The sequence below is a fragment of the Molothrus aeneus genome, chromosome 19 (assembly GCF_037042795.1).
Source record: "Molothrus aeneus isolate 106 chromosome 19, BPBGC_Maene_1.0, whole genome shotgun sequence".
In the NCBI taxonomy this organism is placed as follows: domain Eukaryota; kingdom Metazoa; phylum Chordata; class Aves; order Passeriformes; family Icteridae; genus Molothrus; species Molothrus aeneus.
This window is the reverse complement of record NC_089664.1, coordinates 8,984,713-9,004,019: the sequence shown is the minus strand read 5'-3', so window position 1 is coordinate 9,004,019 and position 19,307 is coordinate 8,984,713. Positions and strand designations below refer to the sequence as shown.

The window sequence follows — 19,307 nt, the reverse complement described above, 5'->3', positions numbered from 1 at the left end:
TTCCCCCTCCGCAGCCCGAGCACCGAAGGGCAACGGGAGCCGCAGCCAAAGCCGCGGGGCTCGCCGAGCGCGGCCTGGGGGATGGCGGTGCCCGGGGAAGAGGGACCGCGCTCCCGGCCCCGCAGGAGCTGCTCCCTTCCTGGGTCAGGGATCTCTTAGGAAGGGATGGAGAAGCCAGGTCTGCAGTTTGACGCGTCAAAATGAGGCCAAGTATTAAAAAAATCACTTTTTAGTAATGGTTTCCATATGAAAACAAAGTGCTCCGTGCTGTGTGAGTCACTCAGTGTCTGTCCTCTGACACCTCAGAGATTCTGTCTATGGATTTCAGGAGATCAGCCACGAGCTGCAGGGATTCTGCTCCAGACAGCAGCTGCCTGGAGTGGGAGAGATGCAGGGTTACACGTGGAGACAGGCAGCCAGGCAGCTTTGGGAGAGCTTCCCCACATTCTGTGATTTATCAAGCAGCATTTTATCAGGACTGGAAACTCCCACTTCCCACTTATTTTTACACTTGGAGGAAAACACATAGCAGGTAATAACACAGAGCAGCTCCTCCGGCACAGAACACAAACCCCTGAATTTTAACCCTAAAAACCCACTGAGGAGGTTTATCTGTGAGCCCAGGAGGGTGTCGGGAGGGCTGTCCCAGCGCAGCTGACCTGATGGATGCTCGGGAGCTGGCTGTGACCTGCAGCAGCTGCTGCAGCGCCGCCTCCGCGTTCTGCTTGGCCGCGGCCAATCCCGCCTGCCCCGCCCGCAGCTCCTCCTTCTCCAGCCTGGAATTCCTCAGCTCCGCCTGGGGCGAGGGGCAGAATCCATGAGAAACAACCCCGGAACCGCAGCAGATACTCTACAGCTAATGGTGCATTCCCACAGCAGCTGATGGGCTGGAATGTAATCATTGACTGACACAAGGGAATACAATAAACACTGCAATAAACACTGCAATAAGCAATGCAATAAACAGGACTGGAGCCCAGAACCAGCTGCCTGCAGGGAGTGTCTGCCCAGAATCATTGGGGTTGGAAAGACCTCTGGATGTATCCAGCCCAACCCTGCCAAGGCAGTGTCACCTGGAGCAGGTGACAGGAACAATTCCAGGTGGGTTTGGATGTCTCCAGAGAGGGACATTCCCTGAATTCCCTGGGCAGTTTGCTCCAGGGCTCTGCCACCCTCCATGGAAGGAAATTCTTCCTCATTTCAGTTTCTGGCCATTGCTCCTCACCACTGAAGAGTCTGGCACCATCCAGGCCCTCCCAGCCTCTGCCAGGACACAACTCCCACACCCAGCATTTTCCTCAGAGCCTGCAAAACCCTTGGAATATCCTTTGCACTGGCTCAACTCTGAGACATGTCCCTGCAGCCCCAGCAGTGCTGCTGTGTACCTGCAGCTGTGCATTCTCCTGCCTCAGTTTGGCAGCACTGTTCTCAGCCTTGGCAGCCCTTTTCTGCAACAGAATAGAGATTATTGAAATAGTAATAATAAATTGGTTCCTATAATAATAATAATAATAATAATAATAATAATAATAATAATAATAATAATAATAATAATAATAATAATAATTGTATAACAATAGTGTTAATAATAATCAAACTTGATTATTGAAAATAATAATAGATTTATTATATAATAGTATTATATATTATTGTATATAATAATAAAATAGAATATTATTATATATAAAAAATATTATACAGTAATGCTATAATGAAGATCACATTTATTCTTGAAATTAATATTAATAATAAAAATTAAATTATAACAGAAATAGTAATAATAATAACCCAGGCAGCTTGAGCCACATGGGAATGAGTGATTCTAGCACAGAATTTGGAGGGACAGGGTTTGTGTTACACCACGCTGTGTTCTGAATGTTTTAGGAGGTAGGAACAGCTCCCTCCTTCCCTCCTCACTGCTTCTTTCTGGGATCTGCAGAACCTCCCTACCCTCACAGGGGAGAATTTCTTCCTGACATCTGAGCCCAATCTAAAGCCAACACTTACAGTCATCAGCTGCAGATTCTGCTCCACATGCTGCACCATTGCTTCCAAATCCCGTGCTTCCTTTTCTTCTTTGATTTTGTTTTCCTCAAGCTTCTTCTCAAGCTTCCTCATCCTTCAAAAATAAGAAAAAAAAAAAGAGATGGCACACAGTAAGCACTTGTACCATTAAATGCTTTAGGAGGAAAATTCTGGGAAAGGATCAAGAATCTCATGGTTTTGTGGAAAATGAATTCTTCTCACGCACTTGTCTGCTTGAGTTTCAGACAGAATCTGAAGCTTATTGATCTCGTTTCTCAAAATAGCATTCTCTTCTTTTAGCTAAAAAAAAAAAAAATTCTTATTAGGACTGAAGTGCATTTTCACAACAATACCAACAATCCAAGATCAATAGCAGAATATTTGGCTTTAATACTGGAAATCCTTTTGCTTTCTAATACATTCAAGCTGAATTTTACCTTCAGTTTACCCATCTGGAAACCACTGTGGGGCACAGGAACGTGGCACTGAAGCACCAGTGTAAACGTGACTAATTAATGCCGCCGACTCTAAATGACCATGACCCCAAGGGCAGGAGCACGAGGAAGTCACCCGGGTCATGTGCAGGGCAGCAGGACAGGGAAAGAACCGGACCTGGCCCTGCTGAAACGCACATTTCCAGAGCTCATTCTCCTCCCCAGCGGCTCTCGGTGGGGGCAGGCGGTGCCCAGGCCGGGCTCTGGAGCACGCCGGGCTCGGGGCTGCTCTCACGGAGCGGTACCGGGGGGCGGGCAGCGCTCACCTGTTCGTAGCTCGGCTGCCCAGGGGGAACCTGGCCCGGCCCCGGCGCGGCTCCGGCGCTGCCCAGGTGTTCCTGCTCTACGGCCAGCGGCCGGTAGCTCTCGCTCCATTCCTCCTCCTCGTCCTCCTGCTCGTCCCCCGACTCTGAAGGCACTGCGGGCAGCGGGGGCACGGCGGGCGCAGCCCAAGCCGCCTGCGGAGGTGACAGCGGGCTGAGGTGGGCGGCGTAACGGGGCGGATCCCGGCCGCGCTGCTGCGCACGGCCTTACCTGTGTGTCAGCGCCCGCGCCACCCCCGCCGCGGGCCTTGGAGCGGACGAACTCGCGGAAGGAGAAGGGGTTGGGCTCGGCCGGGCCCTCCGGCAGCGGCTCCGCCACCGGCAGCGCCGGCGCCGCCATGGCCGCCTGAGGGCGGGGCGGGACCTCCCCTTCGGAGCGGACCAATGAGCGCGCGCTCTCCGCCGCCGCGCCCACCCGCGGCCCCGCCCCCGCCCCTTGACCCCACGCTCCCGGTGGCGGCAAGATGGCGGCGGCCATGGCGTGGCTGCGGCGCGGCGCCTGCGGCCAGGCCCGACGGTGAGCGCGGCCCGGCACCGCTCGGGGAGGGCACGGTGGTGGGGACAGCGAGGGGACAGCGGGGGGACAGCGAGGGGACGGGCGGCACCCGCTCTGGGGGGGGAATCAGCGCTCGGTACCGGCCTCGGCGGAGCGGCGCGCCCGCAGCCCTGACGGTGTGCCCGGTGTCCCGCAGGTGCGGGCTGGCGGCCGGCCGGAGCTACAGCGGCGGCGGCGCCTACCCCAGCGTGTCGCTGACGTGCCCGCTGCCCGGCGTGCCCAAGGCCGTGTTCGCGGCGGCCGAGAGCCGGGAGCGCTTCGAGACGCGGGTGACGGTGCTGGAGAACGGGCTCCGCGTCGCCTCCCAGAACAAGTTCGGGCAGTTCTGCACCGTGGGCGGTGAGTGCCGGCGGGGCCGGGGGCAGCCGGGGTCACCCCAGCTCCCCCCCGAGCCGGGGGTGGGTGTGAGGAGCACGGGTGTCAAAGTCACGCTGGTTTGTTCTTTTCTTTGCTGCAGTTCTGGTGAATTCAGGATCGAGACACGAAGCGAAATATCTCAGTGGTATCTCGCACTTCTTGGAGAAACTGGCGTTCTCTGTGAGTACTGCCCTGGGTCCCCAAATCTGCACAGAGCAGCTAAGGAGGACTGAGCCACAGGGCTCTCTGCACCTCAGCTGTTAAACAGTGGTGCCAGCATCTACAGAGTCGCAGAATCTTAATTGCTTATTAATTAGCATGATTGTAATTACATTTTAAAAGTCTTTATGGTTTTACCTCCAAGGCTTGCATGTAGTGATTGGGCTGAAAGAATGTCAGAGATGCTCCGGTTACGCTGAAGGGTTATAAACAGTTATTGCTTTACTAATTAATAACACTGGTATCTTGGTACTTGGTAATAACACTGGTATCTTCCTTAGTCCACAGCTCAGTTTGGCAGCAAAGACGAAATTCTCCTCACCTTGGAGAAGCATGGAGGCATTTGTGACTGCCAGGCATCGAGGTGGGCTGCTCCTTCTGCTCTTACCTGGGTGGTGCAGCACTGACAGCACTTTGAATATTTTAATGATTAGGACAGTTTCATCTGTGATTTCCTGATGCTGAGATGACACTGAGTGACCCCAGAAGTGATGTCTCAGTGCAGAACCTGGTTGTGTGTTGCAGGGACACCATCATGTACGCAGTGTCTGCTGATGCCAGAGGCCTGGACACCGTGGTCAACTTGCTGGCTGATGTAACCCTGCAGCCCAGGTTATCAGGTCTGGCAGCACAATCCTTTATCTCAAAAAAACCATTTCCATCTCATGGCTTGCTCCTGAGAGCTCAGAATTCTCTCAGAGGTGACCTTGCAGCAGCTGGGGGTTTTCTGTAGGTGTTGCCATCCCTTGTTTTGTCTCATTGCAGATGAAGAAATTGAGATGACCCGAATGGCCATAAGGTTTGAGCTAGAGGATCTGAACATGAGACCTGACCCAGAGCCTCTCCTGACAGAAATGATCCATGCGGTAACACACTGGCATTTCCACCCTGCTGCATTCCTCCTGTGTTTTGGCAGCTTCAGGGTTTATTTTAGACTGTTCCAAAACCAGATTTTCTGTTATTCAGTTTCTGTGATGAGAGAATTTGGCTGTCCCTTCCCTTTGAAATCCAGCATTCTCCACACGTGGAAGATTCTAACCCAAACTGAAAAATAATTCTATTTGTAACTTCCCTTTGTTGATGTGGGTGACAAAACGTTACTGAGTTGAAATACTCTCAGCTTTTCCTCTCTCAGATGGGGGCTTAATTCCAAAGAAAAATGAGATTGAGAGAAAAATTTTTGTGACTTCAATGTGTCTGTTCCCCTTTAGGCAGCCTTTAGAGACAACACAGTGGGACTGAACAGGTTCTGCCCTGTGGAGAACACGGACAAAATCGACCGGGCCGTGCTGCACTCCTACCTGAGCAGTTACTACACCCCAGACAGGATGGTGCTGGCTGGGGTGGGCATTGAGCACGAGCACCTGGTGGAGTGTGCCAGGAAATACCTGCTGGGGGTGGAGCCCGTGTGGGGCTCGGGGCAGGGCAGGGCTGTGGACAGATCCGTGGCTCAGTACACCGGAGGCATCATCAAGGTACGTGGTGGAGGTGGCAGCTTGCTGGGATTTGCTGATTTCTCTACAGGATTTTGCTTTTCTTGAGTTGCATTTCATGAGTATGAGCCTCAAACTGGCCATGACTGCTGTTAATTGGGTGGTATGGTGATTGTATGAAATGTATCAAAGTGGGTATAAGAGCTGTGAAAATTGGTGTTAATGATCTGTCTGCCCTTGCCACAGGTTGAAAAAGACATGTCAGATGTGAGTCTGGGCCCTACTCCCATCCCAGAGCTCACCCACATCATGATTGGGTTAGAAAGCTGCTCGTTTTTAGTAAGTATTAACCTGAAATCCTTCATTTTACGTGCCCTGTACTTGGAGTACATATTCCTGTTCCTTGGAGAATCCCAAGAACACTCACTCATCCCACAAACATTGACATTTTTGCTGCTGCACATAAAAACAAGCAGCATTTCCCACGACACTTTGCTGAAGGTTTTGCCCTTCCCACTGCTCTTGTGCTGTGTTTTTTCCCTCCCCTTTACTCACCCCAGACCCTCAAGAGCTCTGCCATGACCTGAGTTTGTTGTTCCAATGCAGGAGGACGATTTCATTCCTTTTGCTGTGCTGAACATGATGATGGGAGGTGGTGGCTCTTTTTCAGCTGGAGGGCCTGGCAAGGGCATGTTCACCCGGCTCTACCTCAATGTGCTCAACAGGTGGGTTTGTCTTGCTGTTTATGGGGTGCCAGAAACAATCCTGTAGCAGGTTTACATGGAAAAAAGCAAATCCCACCAGGATTTTTTATATCAGTTCATTCTGCTTGGAACATGGGACTCGTGTGTCAGTTGGCATTTTGAGAGGGTGAAAGTAAAGGGCAGAAGTGACCAGGAATTGTGTTTTCTTCTTTTAGCCCTGTCCATGCTTTGATCAGGGAATATTAACAGGATTGGCTCTGTATTTTCCTGGATTCAAGGATTGAAATGGAGAGAAGGGAGTAGATGCCACATGCACAAATTGTCAGAGGCAGGGATTGACAATTCTCACTGCACTGCTGAGAACCCTGAGAATGCACTGGGAGGGTGCTCACTGTCCATGTTTAATTTTCACATTGTAAATTCTGGGTTTTACATTTTAAAAGACTGTTTTATACTCACAGGCACCACTGGATGTACAATGCCACCTCTTACCACCACAGCTATGAGGACACAGGTCTGCTGTGCATCCATGCCAGTGCAGATCCAAAACAGGTAGAGAGTCCTGTACTCAGGGACAGGAGTCCTTAACCACATCAGTACCAGGGTTCTGTGGACACAAGAAGTATTGCTCTGATCTTCTCTCCATCATCTGTTTTCCCCAGGTTCGGGAGATGGTGGAAATCATCACCAGGGAATTCATCCTCATGGCAGGAGCAGTGGGAGAGGTCAGCAGCACATTTGAGTTTGCAGATGGTCTTTGAGCTGAAATAATCCCTGGAAGTGTCCAAGGCCAGGCTGGACAGATCTTGGAGCACCCTGGGATAGTGGAAGGTGTCCCTGCCCATGGCAGGGGGTGGCACTGGATGGGCTTTAAGGCTTCCCTTCCAACCCAACCCATTCTGGGATTCTGTGAATGCATTGCATTGACTGTGCTAGAATGGATTTTTAGAGATAATTTTGTTATATATTTCTGTAAAAGAATACAGCAACATTAGCAATGTATCCACAAAGAGAGAGGTGTCTGCAGAACTCTCCCATGTTACCTTGTACTACAGAGCAGCCAGAAGATTTTTTTTTAATTTCCTGCTCATTTACAGGTAGAACTTGAGAGAGCAAAGACACAGCTCAAGTCCATGCTCATGATGAACCTGGAGTCTCGGCCAGTGATCTTTGAAGATGTGGGGAGGCAGGTTTTGGCAACAAACACAAGGAAGCTACCTCATGAGCTCTGTGACCTCATCAGTGAGTAGCCAATGCTTTGCCCTACCTTGAGGGAACTCTAGGTACAGTTAAAATATTCTTGTAGCACTGATGAGTTACCTCTGAAAATACTACAGGAATACATTTCAAACTGAGCTTAATTGCTTTCACAATTCCAGCACAGGGCTTATTTTAGTCAGAAGGAAGGGAAAAGAGGAATCATGGTGGAGAAGATATGGAGTTGGTTTTCTGAGCACGGGCCCAAATCTGCTTTGTGCTGTTCACAATGGAGGTGTCACAGCTCTGCCTTTCTTCTGCCTGCAGGTCAGGTGAAACCCAGTGATATCAAGAGGGTGGTGACTAAGATGCTGCACAAGAAGCCAGCAGTGGCTGCCCTGGGTGACCTGACAGACCTGCCCACGTACGAGCACATCCAGGCCGCCCTCTCCAGCAAGGACGGGCGGCTCCCGCGGCTCTACCGCCTCTTCCGATAGAGCAGCACCTCCTGCCCGGCCTCAAATCCCTTCTTTTTTAATGGTTTTTTTTCTCATTCTCATGTTGCTGTACCAGCCTCCCTCCCCCCAATGCTCCCAGGCATTCTGTGCAACCGTGGAGCTGAGCAAAGCTGCTTTGGAGCACTGGACTGTGAAGAGCTCATGTAAGGAGCCAGCACTGCCCCTGGAGGAGGAGTTTGACCCTCTGAGTAGGCTACAAGGGAAGATGGGTGTTGACACCCTTCTCTTGGCTTTGGGGAGAACAGAGCAAGCCAAAATGTTCATCACTACAGTGAAAGCACATCTCTGAGCAGTCAGTCACTGCCTCTTCATCACCCCAGCAGTGGAAGTGGGGCTGTCACATGAGGCCCCACTGTGCCCTTCCTGAGGAATGTGTGGCACCTTAAACAACTTAGCTTCCATGTCTGAATTCAGAGAATATTAATAACTGTTACCAAGGTGAACTAAGACTTGGTCAAACTGAATTAGGAGAATAATAGTTACTGTCCTTGTGAAGTTAGCCAAAAAGTTTCCTGCAAATCCAGATTTTGTTACAAATCATGGATCCATTCACCATCTGACAAGGAATCACCCACCTGGGAATAACTTCATCGTCTTGCTATAGTTCCAAGGAAAGCAGCCCCATGACAGAACCAATTTTCTGTGGAGTTCCTCTGCAGAGGTACTGTACATAAAGGACACTTACTTGAGAATGAGGTTGATCCTGTTCTTTAGGTTTTTCACTTGGACATGAACTGTGCTAAAGAATAAAAGTTCTTTTCCTCCAGAGTTGCTTTACAAACAGTTATTAAAGGAGTTGCTGCTGCCGCACCTTAAACTCGTGCCTCATTTCCTCAGTGTCACCCAGATGGACTTAAGGCCTTGCAAAAGGAAGACACAATCAGTCTCACAGCAGAGATGTGGCTCAGCTGGAAGTCAAGATAACAAAATCATAACATTTAGAAACACAATCTTGACTGACACCACATCACAGAAAGCCAAGTGCCACATGTGTGACATGCTAAAGAAATGGAGACTCAACAGAGGAATAAAACACTGGATTTATATAAACCCCTAATACATGGGTTTAAAAATACAAGACAGCTGCACTGCAGCTCTTCACTGCTAGATGTGTTTGGTAAGGAGCAATGCAGCTGGGAGCAGAGCACTGTGAGGCTGCTGTTACCTGCTTTACCCCATCCTTTCCTCATGCAACTCAAACGTTGCATTGCTTCCTGCAGAGCCCACAGTGTGCAAGTCCTGTTCAGTTGTTGTGTTTGCTTGTGAGGAAATAAAGAGGCCTCTGAACAACTGAGCAAGTAGTAAGAGTTCTGAAATTCATCTGCCAAGGGTTTCCTGAGCTGGCCAGTGGAGCATGCTCTGTTCAATGCAAACAATTAGAGAAATCTGTCCCACCCCTCCAGCTGAAGACATGGCCCAGGTCACCCAAACACACACCACACAAAGAACTCTGGTTCTCACTTAAGGTATTGCATTAATTTATTTTTATTCCTTTAAAAAGAAAGGAAATCCAAATACCTGATGACTACAGACAGGTCAGTGCCATAAATGTACCGCAGAACAGGAGCCTGTCTTGGACAGGTTGCATAGTCAGCAGCACTTCCTCCAAGGTGTTTGCATGATGTTTTAGGTCCTAAGGTGATTAATGATCCCATCTGTGCCCATGAGTTCTTAATTATTAGCTGTACTTAACATTTTACCAGTGCCATACTGGTCCTTGTAGTATATATAGCCTTAAGACAACACTACCTCAGAAATAGCAAGTTATTCACAGTTTACTGATCTGGAAAAATAAAACCAAAAGGAATTGACCGTGATTGGAGGTAATGGAGCTGTGTGGAGCTGAGTGGCTGCAGTTGCTCTGCAAACCTCCCTGGTGCACTCACTTGCATCACTTTGGTGAAGCATCACACAGTGCCTGTTCTCAGATAAATTCCAGCTCCTGCTGCTGAAGGCAGGTAGTGCTTAATCAGCCCTGGGGAGGACAAGTGAGTTCAGGAAGGGATGGCTTCAAGCAGTCTCAGCAGACAAATATATGGCCTGAGAGTTTGATATTTACCCCCTTAGTAACAGAAGGCCTAAAGAACAATTATTGAAAGGCAATGTTTCTACACTTCAATGTACAGGAGTACATTCACAAACAATTTGCTGTAGAGGACCCAAAAAGCCCAACACAGGAGCACCATCCATACACACAACTGCCATGAACTGGTCCTTGTTACTCCCTGTACAGAATAGCAACACTTGGCTACAGAGAAGGAGCAAACCCAACCCCACACTGGATGGAAGTTAACCTGACCAAACCAAAGAGACAAACAAAGAATTCACCTTTCTGCAGGCTTTTCTCAGGTGCCCTCTGGGTGATGCCAGTTCCAGCAGCTGTGCCCCTGCATGGAGGGGAACCAAGGGTCTGCACCCAGTGGCTTCCTAGGATAGTCTGGTTAAAAATAAATCAATTATACCAGTTGGGATGGATGTCTTAAAGAACTGACTCCTTTTCTTAGGCAGAAGCACTTGAGCTACATGGATTAGCTCATGCAAATGAATCCAAGATGAGGTTTAAGACATTCTTCACAAGCCACAACAACTGCCAGAGGTGCTTATGCTGACAATTCCCTGCAGAGTTTGCCATGGTCTGAAATCCTCTTTCAGGGCACCTCTACCACAAGCACTGCAGAGCTTTCAGCTCAAGAAATGCTACATATGCTGCTGGATCTTTGGTCCTTTTGTTCCCGGCGCCTCAGAAGCTCCCTCGTGGCCCGCCTCCTTATTCCGATTAAATACAGATCTCTGTCAAACAGCCCTGCAGCCAGGGGGATGCTGCAACAGGAACACAAGCCAGCAGGTCAGGGCATAAACAGGTTCTTGTTTGCCCAGAATTTCCCTACTACTTCATACAACAAAGGCCACAAATCTGATTTTTACTTTCTTAAGGCATTCAGTGACTGCTGTGGGCGAAACAAGTGTTGTTCTTCCACAGCAACAAGTTAAGGTTTTTCACAATACTTTAAGTGCTGGTTGTAAAAGGGAAATGTACTTTAAATTTTAGTATGAACTCACCTCCTTTTATATATAAAGGACTTTCTTAATGACTCTGAATTAAAACCTACTCATTTGAAAAGCTACACCAGGTTACTGCTAACTTGGTGTACTCACTGGTGTGGTTCATCTCAACTATTCTTACCTTGGTCTTTTAGAGAGGAAACCTGAGCAGCCCATCACACACTATTTAATGGGTATTTAATACCCAGAAACAAAAATTCCCATTGCAATTGCACTGCTGATCGAATACTTTGAGAAATCACTTTTTTAGATATTCAGGTCTTGAAATCCCTGACAATGTTACTCACAAAAAAGAGAATAATTCCAAACCAAATTTCCTAAGGAGTTCTACTAATACAACAGGACATTAGGAACCTGGAGGATCTCAAAATACTCCACTGACATCCAGCTGTGCTGAACTGCAGCCACCACTGGGGAGGGAAAACAGAACTGATCCTAAACAGGGGAAAAGGAAGAGAAGAGGAAAGCTGCTCATGCTGATAGGGAAAACAAAGCTGCATCTCAGATAAAGCACAGATTTACATTCAATTCCAGTGGGCTCTGTTTATCCCTCTCAGAAGGGTTAAGAGACCTGGCAGCAGGGATTTCAGCTGTCAGGGCAAGGTTTAAGCTCTTCCTGCTCTGGCCACCAGCATATACTGGGTAAAACCCAACCAGGCTGCAGGGATAGACACAGGATATCCTCGGGTCATGGAGCAATCAATCACGTGGAGCTGCAGGAGGTACTCACTTGTCTCTGCCAGGCCTCACTTTGACACGAAACAAGGCAAACACAGGTCGGTGGTCTGAGGTTTTGATGACAGGACAAGAGGAGTACTTGACAGCCTGGATGTCGTCCTTGTAGCGGCTGCGGAACACGACCCGGTCCTGGAGGCAGGGGGAGAGGGGACAGGGAGGGTGACTCCCTCTGCACATCACCCACCCTGGAGAGCAGCACTGCTTCACAAGAGACAAATCCATTCATTCATCACCCTCCACTTGGTGGAATTAACGTGGCCTTGGCTGGGGATCCATTCATTGTCTGATCCCAACAGTTCTGTGCCAGCTCTGAGCCCACTCAGGATGTAAGGCAGGGAAAATAAAGTTAACAGCCTGTGCCAAGCTCTCCCTGTGCTCACAGATTCTACAGTCCTTTCTTCCACAAGTCCCAGATATCCTTAAGCAACAAATCTCAGCACAACTGAACCCCCTTTGACTTCTGAAATCATCCCTTACTGTGTAGGAGGGAGTCCTTTGCTTGGAGGTGGTGTCATAGCTGTCCTTTCCTATGTCAAACTTGTAGGAAGGACGGAAATGGATATCAGCCTCTTGGAATCCTTTGAAAATAGACCCTGTAAGGGAAGGGGAGAATGGCATGAACAAACTCCTCCCTCCTTAGAACCGTGTCTACTAATGCTGGCTAGAAACAACAGCCATGTACGGCCCAGAAAAAACTGGGCTTGGGCTCCAGAAAGGGAGCAAGCTCCAATCCTGACATGGAGAGGATAAAAAATAACCAGTGGCTGTTTAGTCAGTGGTCAGTTAAACAAAGAAGAACTGGTCCATGCACTTCCCCTTCCACTGAAAGCTTGTGCTGCTTTGCAAATGCTGTTCAAATCTAAATTCCCTGGACACTGGGACAAAGATGCCCAGGTTATGGAGGAGTCAGATGAAACAGCAGCAAATGGCTTGGGAGGTTACATTAAACAGAACAAACTACTACAGCAACAGGTCCCTTGACACACTGCCACTGTATTTGACAGCTGCTGACTCCCTTCTTCAGGGAACTTCACCAAAAAAAGCCTCCAGGAAATGGGGACTGGGCTGACATTACTCCTGTGTGCAGGTATCTTTGTTTCTGGAGAGGAGGGAGAGGAACAGCTGCCCCTTACCCCGACTCATCTCGCTGGTCAGCTGGTCATACACCAAGAGCTTGGACACGTCTGTGTCCGGGTTCTGGCTCAGGATGGAATCCACCGTCTCCCGATCCTTGTTCAGCCGGAAGTTGAAGTCCCCAAACCAGAAAACTTCATCGAACCGAGTTGTGACATCACCTGCAAATTCACAACACAAGAGTTTAAGAGATGCTGCTGAATGTGTTAGTGGAAGAAATTCTTTCTTTTCACTACCTGGAGATGTGATATTGAGTATGTTTTCTACCTGTGATCCCCAATGAATATGGGAATTAACAACCCAGGAGAAAACAGAACAGAAATGTTAAAAACCATAGAAAAAGCTGTAAGGAGACCAAACTATCTACAGGACCTAACACCAGAGGGAACACAAAAAGCTAATGCTACATTGCAGATAGAGTATATTAAATTTCCTTGGACAAGGACCTAATTATCTATCTAGGTATCAAGTTGTCAGCACAGTATTAGGAAACGATAATGGACTTTGGCAAACAATGCTCTGACCTGTGTACATGCAAAGTGACATAAGGTTTATTCTCTTAAATTTGAAATAAAGTAATTCCTAATTGTTCTAGAAAACACCTGGAAAGTGAAACACATCTGTAATATTAATAATAATTAAACCAAAATTATCATATTTCTAAAAAAATACATAATGTAAAAGTTCCCTTTTGAATTTTCTCTCTCCCATTTCAATTTTTTTCTCAAATTCCCAATTTCAAGGAAAAAAAAATCATGGGAGTAATAACCATTCTCAGACAAAAAGAGCTGTAGTTTCTTTTCACACAGTCTCAAATGATCACTCTTCTTGTCTCTTTCCCAGTGCAGACTGAGAGACAATGCCCAGACCCTGCTGAGCTGGGCTCCCCCACGCTCATGGTTTCACACTTACTGGAACTGGATCGATATGGATTTGTGTCTGGAACATTCTTGGGAAGTGTAAGGGCTTGAATGGTTTTATTGTAGTCCAGTTTCCTCTCATTCACTTTACTGTCCCCAGCTGCAAGACAGAAACCCCGTTACTGCCAACAGTGAATCATTTTCATGCAATGATGATTTTTGGTTAAACCAGGTGCTTCCAAACGGTATCAGACATTTTCCGCATATAAAATGTGACACTCTGGGAGTGTCTGCACTGAATAACGATGACAGAAAGTGTGGAAAAAGGGACACAGTGATGTAGAGTTCGTTTCTGTTTCCATAAACACAGTTCTTTCGTAAGTTTGTTACCAAACAAACCTCCTCCCTTATCCTTCTCAGCTCAGCAATCCTGAGCTTTGGCTCCAGCCTGAGCTGCTTTTTCACCTCTTTACAGCTCCTTCCCCTCCTCCCTCAACCAGGACACTTGTAGCAAGATTGCAAATATCTCACATGTAAAGTGGGAGGTGATGAAGAGAAAGGAGGTCCCAAAAAAGGTGAAGCTGATTCCCAGAGCCCCCTTGGTTTTGATCTGAGACACGATCCGAGTTGTCACCGTGGCATACTCCACTTCTGGAAGGAGGGAAAAAAAGATGCTGTTACTGAAACGCTTCTGACAGCGAGCAGGGAGGTTAGGAGAGGGAGAAAGGGCAGGGCACAGGCTGGCAGCGTGCCCTCAGCTCCCCACACACCCGAGCAGAACCAGATGAGGTCCCTGCGGATGAAGACGGACATGTAGAGCACGCCGTGCGCAGCCGAGTGCAGCAGGACGTAGTGCGGGCCCAGCGTCTCCTGCAGGCGGATCTCCCACTCCCTCCTGCAGGACAGAACGACAGCTGCACCACACAGCCAGCACAGGACACAGCAACAGCCAGGAGAGCAGATCAGCCTCGTGCACACACAGCCATCCCTCTCACACACAGCATCAAGGCATAAGCTAAACCTCCCTGCACTCAACTGAGGTGCCACAGAAATCAGCAGGGTTTTGCCATCGGGGTGAAATTCTGTATGCACAGAGAAGCTGCTCCATCCCAGGGAGTGTCCTAGGCCAGGGCTAGTGCAAGGTGTCCCTGCCCATGGCAGAGGATGGCACTGGATGGGCTTTAATGTCCTTTCCATCCCAAACCATTCTGGGATTTTATGATTTACAGATCTCCGTGACTTTTTCCTCTAAATCCCATTTCCTTTGGTGTTCATGCAATAGAATTCAGTCTTGTTAAAGGGGTTGATTATTGAAAATATTAGGAATACAATGGAGACTATTTCTAGTCTAATTCAAAGCAAAATGATTAGTTAACAATAAAAGAAGATGGTTCATTACATTGTTTTTGCTACCTGTCTGGACAGCCTTCTTGAACCCCAATGACATACATGTCCTGGGCAAAGTCTGGATCTGTTGGCAATAAGAAGTCATCCAGATTCACTGGAAGTTCCTATTACACAAGAAATTGAAAACAAACGGGAAGAAAAGAAAAGCAGTATTAGTTATGCGAGTATTTACTAGAAAAATACCTTGTAATTTGACAAAGATGACTGACAAGGAACATAGTCTTGAATGGAAAAACATCACCCCAGTCCTCTCAGTAGAGCTGGGGTAACTTTACTGCTTCCAAAGCACCTGTGCAGACCTCTGTGCACTCACCTTCTGCCCCTGCATGTTCCAGGTGGCCACAAAGATTCCCATATTCCGATTAGGGAAATATCTGCTGAGTTCTTCTGCTCCCATTAAGGCACCACTTGCCAGAAGGCTGCCTTCCAAATAGCTCCTGTGGACAGAAGACCCAAAAAAGAGCATCTAAGGAAAGGGCAGGGCAGCTGGGATATTGATGTGTAATGTTTGAATCCTGAAGGAATCAAGAATATGCCTTTATGAAGAAGGAATTGAATATTTATAAATTGTTCTGCTTGCCTGAAGTTCCTTCCAAAGTCAGGACACAAGGGTGAACTGTGGTGAGAAGACTGAAGCCATCCAAAGTCTTCAGCCCCACTAAACTCATCCAGACACAGAACAAAGACATTGGTTTGATAACCTCAGGGTGCCCAGAGGAGCTGTGGCTGCCCCTGGCAGTGCCCAAGGCCAGGCTGGACAGATCTTGGAGCAGCCTGGGACAGTGGAAGGTGTCCCTGCCATGGCAGGGGTGGCATGGATGGGCTTTGAGGTCCCTTCCACCCAAACCATTTCTGTGACTCCATAACATTTGAGTACCTTGAAGCAGCTCAGTTTACTTCAAACAGAAAAACAGCTCCACCATTCCCAGTGTTCTGGCATCAGGTTTCTCCTAACCAAAACCTCAAACTCACATCCTTCCTTCAATTCCGCTCATCAAATCAGCCTCAAGAAAATAATTTATTGAGCCTGAGGTCCCAAAATATCCCCTTTGGGAAGGAGAGATGCATCCCACAGCACCTGCCTCTCTGAAGGACATGCTTACAGAGGTGAGGGATGCTGGCACAGGGACTGCATGTTGAATAAGCATTTTTAATCTTGCTTAAGCTCTGCAAATAATGATGAGAGAATAATGTCAGAGAGTTCTGGGCAACCCAGCTGGCTCCAGCTGCTTTAGGGAGGAATGGGAAAGAAAACCCTCATGGCAAACAAGTAACAATCTATCTTTGGGGCTTTTTTATCAGCTAGTAACACTTTAATTTATCTCAGAATTCTTTCCCCTCTACTACTGACTCCCACGCTTTGGATCAATGATTAGGCTTTTCCCTCCTGCAGAGGAGCTCCTGTGGGATACTGGAGTAGCTCCCAGCACATAAATTTGTTCCTGACAGAAACCAAACAAGTGCAACCTCTGCTCAGCACCTCACAGGACTGTGATAATGCTGCATGACAATCTCAATTTAAAATATCTGGTGCTATTTTTTTTCCTGTAATTTATCATTTTAGTTCAAGCCCAATGTACTTTTAGATTTTTCTGAAAAAGTTTTCCTGACTGCTGGCATGCACAGCCACCACTTCTTAATTCTCAAACCAGATTATGTTAATATTACAAGCAAACTGACAGCAGACCAGACTCATATGTATTTATGAGAATAAATAGATAAAAAACATATAATATTTATACATTTATATAATATAGAAATGTATTATATGTATATATTTGTGAGAATATTATATATTTATGATAATGGATATATGAATATTTATAGTTATATTTATATGTCTTTAAATATATTTATATATTTATATATATTTATATAAAATATATGAAAATACTCATATGTATTAATGAAAATACTCAGCTAAAAGGAGCAAACGAAGAGTATTTGTGCTGATCTCTTAATTTTCCAACTCTCTTCACAGCAGGTAAAATAACACAGAATGGCTTTTGAGCTCAGAAGCTCCCTGCCCCTGCCCAGAGGGATTCTCCTCCCTGCTGGCACCCCAAAAGCAGGAGAAACCTGGGGGAGCCCTACCTGCTTCGAACATCCTTGGCTCGGATGGGGGTGAGCACGCTGAAGGTGGATTTCATGGAGTCTGTGGAGCAGCTGTCATAGAGAGTCCCATTGCCCTGCAGCCGGGAGTCGCTGAGGCTGCTGCTCACCCTCCCAAACTTGTGCTGGGAATGATGTCGGTAATCCAGACAATCCGAGTCGATCCTATTAGCTGTCCTCAGCGAGTGCGAGGCCACGTTGAGCTCCATGGGGGGCAGGGGCCGGGCCGGCATGATTTGGGACAGCCGGGGTTTGCCCCCCGCGAACCCCTTGCCCCGCAGGAGCCCCCCAAAGGCACTGGAGATCTCGGAGGCTCGTTTGCCCAGGTCCGAGGCGCCTCCCCCCCTGCTCTTCCCCCCGGGGCTGGCTTCCAAGGCGTCTGGTGAAGTGTGCAAGGATTCCTGCTGGCAGCAGGGATTGCAGGGGCTGGCCCTGCCCCTGCTGGGCGGGCTGGGCGACGCTTCCTGCAGGGAACCGTTGGAGGAGCTCGTCTCGTTGGGGTCAGTCAGACTTTCCTGGCTTGTCCTAAATCGTCTCCACTTCCTCCAGCTCTTTTCATCCAGGGATGCAGCACGTTCCAGCCGGGGCTTCCGAGGGGGCCTTGGAGTGATCGATTTAATTTTCATATTAGCTTTGAGCTCGTCTGGCAGAAGCTTTAAGGTCTCACTTATAGGAGTGCCTATTTTCGGAGGTGCCCCATCACCCCCAGCCTCCTTTTTGGCTGCTTTTCCAGCTTTTTTTGCCTGCAGGTCCTGTACCGCTCCACCCTCCATGCTCCGAGTAAGACACACCCTTGAGTGCTGCGGAAACCCATTTGGAGTACTCATTGTCCCCCAGGTACCAGCTGTGGATGCTGCTCCAGATGAAAAATTCCTCAAAGCATAATTTCCTTCCCTTTACCACCCTGTGGGTTTCACAGGGCTCTACTCAGCCAGCAAGGCATGGGAATTGCAGACAGCTCAGCCTTTAGCTGGGAATGCAGGGCAGGTGAATGTGCAGGCAGAGGCATTGTCTGCAAAATTCCAAGACGTGGGGTACCTGGATTCCCCCAAGAGAAAGATGTAAGAATGAGAAGTTATCGAGCTGCAAACTGTACTCCCCGATCAGAAAGCATCTCCTTGCAGCACCTCCCTCTAGCACAACTCACACCTTAACGTGACCTTGTTAGAAAATCACTGTTCTTTCCCGTTTTTTTACCCCAAAAGCAGAGCAGAGACCTCCTGTACGGCTGTGTACACGCTTCTTTAGGGAAAGGCAGCGTGCCCTGTTAGCACGAGAGGGAATTTAAGCTGCATAGAAACCACAGCTCGTTGTCCTTGCTGTACACAGGCGTCACCAGCACGACCAGCCCGCAGCCCGAGGCCAGGAAATTTCCAGCGATCCCACAGGCACGGGGAAATCGCTGTCGCCTTTCGCTGCCCTGCACCAACCCCGCTCAACGAGAAAACGCCCCAGGGGTGGCTCTGGGGTACGGGACCGGGCTCCGAGTGCATTTCTCCACGAGGGAAGCACCTCGTCATTCTGCGGCTCCCGCGGACCAGCCTCCCCCGGCCCCGGGAGGGCACCACGCGGTGACCGCAGCCCCGAGCTGGGGTTCGGCACCGAGGGGCCGCCGCCCGCATCCCCCGGCCGGGCGGGAGGGCCCCGGCCCCGGCCCTCACAACGGCCTCGCCCCCCGCCCGCCGGGGCCGCCCCTTCCCCGCCGCTGCAGCCCGGGCCTTACCGGTTCCTCAGGCTCCCCGCCGGTACCCGTGGCCGCAGAGTCGCTGCCGGTGCCCGATTCGGTCCCGGTGTCGGTGCCGGTCCCGCTGCGGCCGCCCCGGCCCCGCCGTGGCGACGGGGGCAGCGCTGGGCCCGCCCCGCCCGCAGCGCCCCCCGGCGGCCGGAGGAGCGCCCGGCAGCGCCCGCGGGGAGTCGCGGCTGTCGCGACACGGGATGAAGGTGGCATTTAAAAAACAGCTTAAAAATAAACGTGTCGCACTCGAGGAAGTTTAAAAGTTGCCTATATTAAGGCTGAAGATTCAATTTTGAACGTTTCAGTACAAACACTGATTACGGGGGGTGGTAGGGACATTGAGCATGACCCTGTTTGCAGCTTTTGCCAAGGGTACAGACACCTTCCATAGGCTCCAAACCCTGTCCAGCCTGACCCTGGACACTTCCAGGG

The 19,307-nt window shown here is 49.1% G+C and overlaps 3 protein-coding genes across 3 annotated transcripts; 1 reads left to right on the top strand and 2 right to left on the bottom strand.

Moving 5' to 3' along the window:
* Window positions 1-213: 213 nt before the first annotated feature.
* Window positions 214-3,191, bottom strand: ENTR1 (endosome associated trafficking regulator 1). Its single transcript, XM_066562947.1, has 7 exons — window positions 3,054-3,191; window positions 2,786-2,977; window positions 2,252-2,325; window positions 2,008-2,119; window positions 1,386-1,448; window positions 660-796; window positions 214-374 (listed from the first exon to the last, which is right to left on the bottom strand). The coding sequence occupies exons 1-7, from the start codon at window positions 3,180-3,182 to the stop codon at window positions 281-283; spliced, it is 801 nt and encodes a 266-aa protein (XP_066419044.1). The 5' UTR covers window positions 3,183-3,191; the 3' UTR covers window positions 214-280.
* A 115-nt stretch (window positions 3,192-3,306) lies between these two features.
* PMPCA (peptidase, mitochondrial processing subunit alpha) lies at window positions 3,307-9,120 on the top strand. Its single transcript, XM_066563060.1, has 13 exons — window positions 3,307-3,359; window positions 3,535-3,737; window positions 3,856-3,935; window positions 4,256-4,338; window positions 4,500-4,594; window positions 4,740-4,840; window positions 5,186-5,449; window positions 5,654-5,746; window positions 6,014-6,132; window positions 6,573-6,663; window positions 6,774-6,836; window positions 7,209-7,353; window positions 7,636-9,120. Exons 1-13 carry the CDS (start codon window positions 3,307-3,309, stop codon window positions 7,803-7,805), a joined length of 1,560 nt encoding a protein of 519 aa, XP_066419157.1. The 3' UTR covers window positions 7,806-9,120.
* Window positions 9,121-9,287: 167 nt separating this feature from the next.
* Window positions 9,288-18,970, bottom strand: INPP5E (inositol polyphosphate-5-phosphatase E). The gene is made up of 11 exons (XM_066563076.1): window positions 18,864-18,970; window positions 17,123-18,178; window positions 15,342-15,465; window positions 15,035-15,132; window positions 14,392-14,516; window positions 14,153-14,272; window positions 13,674-13,781; window positions 12,761-12,922; window positions 12,105-12,220; window positions 11,620-11,756; window positions 9,288-10,646 (listed from the first exon to the last, which is right to left on the bottom strand). The coding sequence occupies exons 2-11, from the start codon at window positions 17,965-17,967 to the stop codon at window positions 10,514-10,516; spliced, it is 1,968 nt and encodes a 655-aa protein (XP_066419173.1). The 5' UTR covers window positions 17,968-18,178; window positions 18,864-18,970; the 3' UTR covers window positions 9,288-10,513.
* Window positions 18,971-19,307: the final 337 nt, after the last annotated feature.

Bases quoted from the DNA above. Each gene is read 5' to 3' on its own strand.
- ENTR1 (XM_066562947.1), bottom strand. From the start codon at position 3,182: ATGGCGGCGCCGGCGCTGCCGGTGGCGGAGCCGCTGCCGGAGGGCCCG. The intron at 2,326-2,785 runs GTGAGCGCTGCC...TTTTTTTTTTAG, and splicing joins GGCAGCCGAGCTACGAACAG to CTAAAAGAAGAGAATGCTAT. The intron at 375-659 runs GTCAGCTGCGCT...CTCCCACTCCAG, and splicing joins AGCTCCCGAGCATCCATCAG to GCAGCTGCTGTCTGGAGCAG.
- PMPCA (XM_066563060.1), top strand. From the start codon at position 3,307: ATGGCGGCGGCCATGGCGTGGCTGCGGCGCGGCGCCTGCGGCCAGGCC. The intron at 4,339-4,499 runs GTGGGCTGCTCC...TGTGTGTTGCAG, and splicing joins TGTGACTGCCAGGCATCGAG to GGACACCATCATGTACGCAG. The intron at 5,450-5,653 runs GTACGTGGTGGA...CCCTTGCCACAG, and splicing joins ACACCGGAGGCATCATCAAG to GTTGAAAAAGACATGTCAGA.
- INPP5E (XM_066563076.1), bottom strand. From the start codon at position 17,967: ATGAGTACTCCAAATGGGTTTCCGCAGCACTCAAGGGTGTGTCTTACT. The intron at 13,782-14,152 runs GTGAGATATTTG...TCTGTCTTGCAG, and splicing joins CATCACCTCCCACTTTACAT to CTGGGGACAGTAAAGTGAAT. The intron at 12,923-13,673 runs GTAAGTGTGAAA...GTGAATTTGCAG, and splicing joins TCCATATCGATCCAGTTCCA to GTGATGTCACAACTCGGTTC.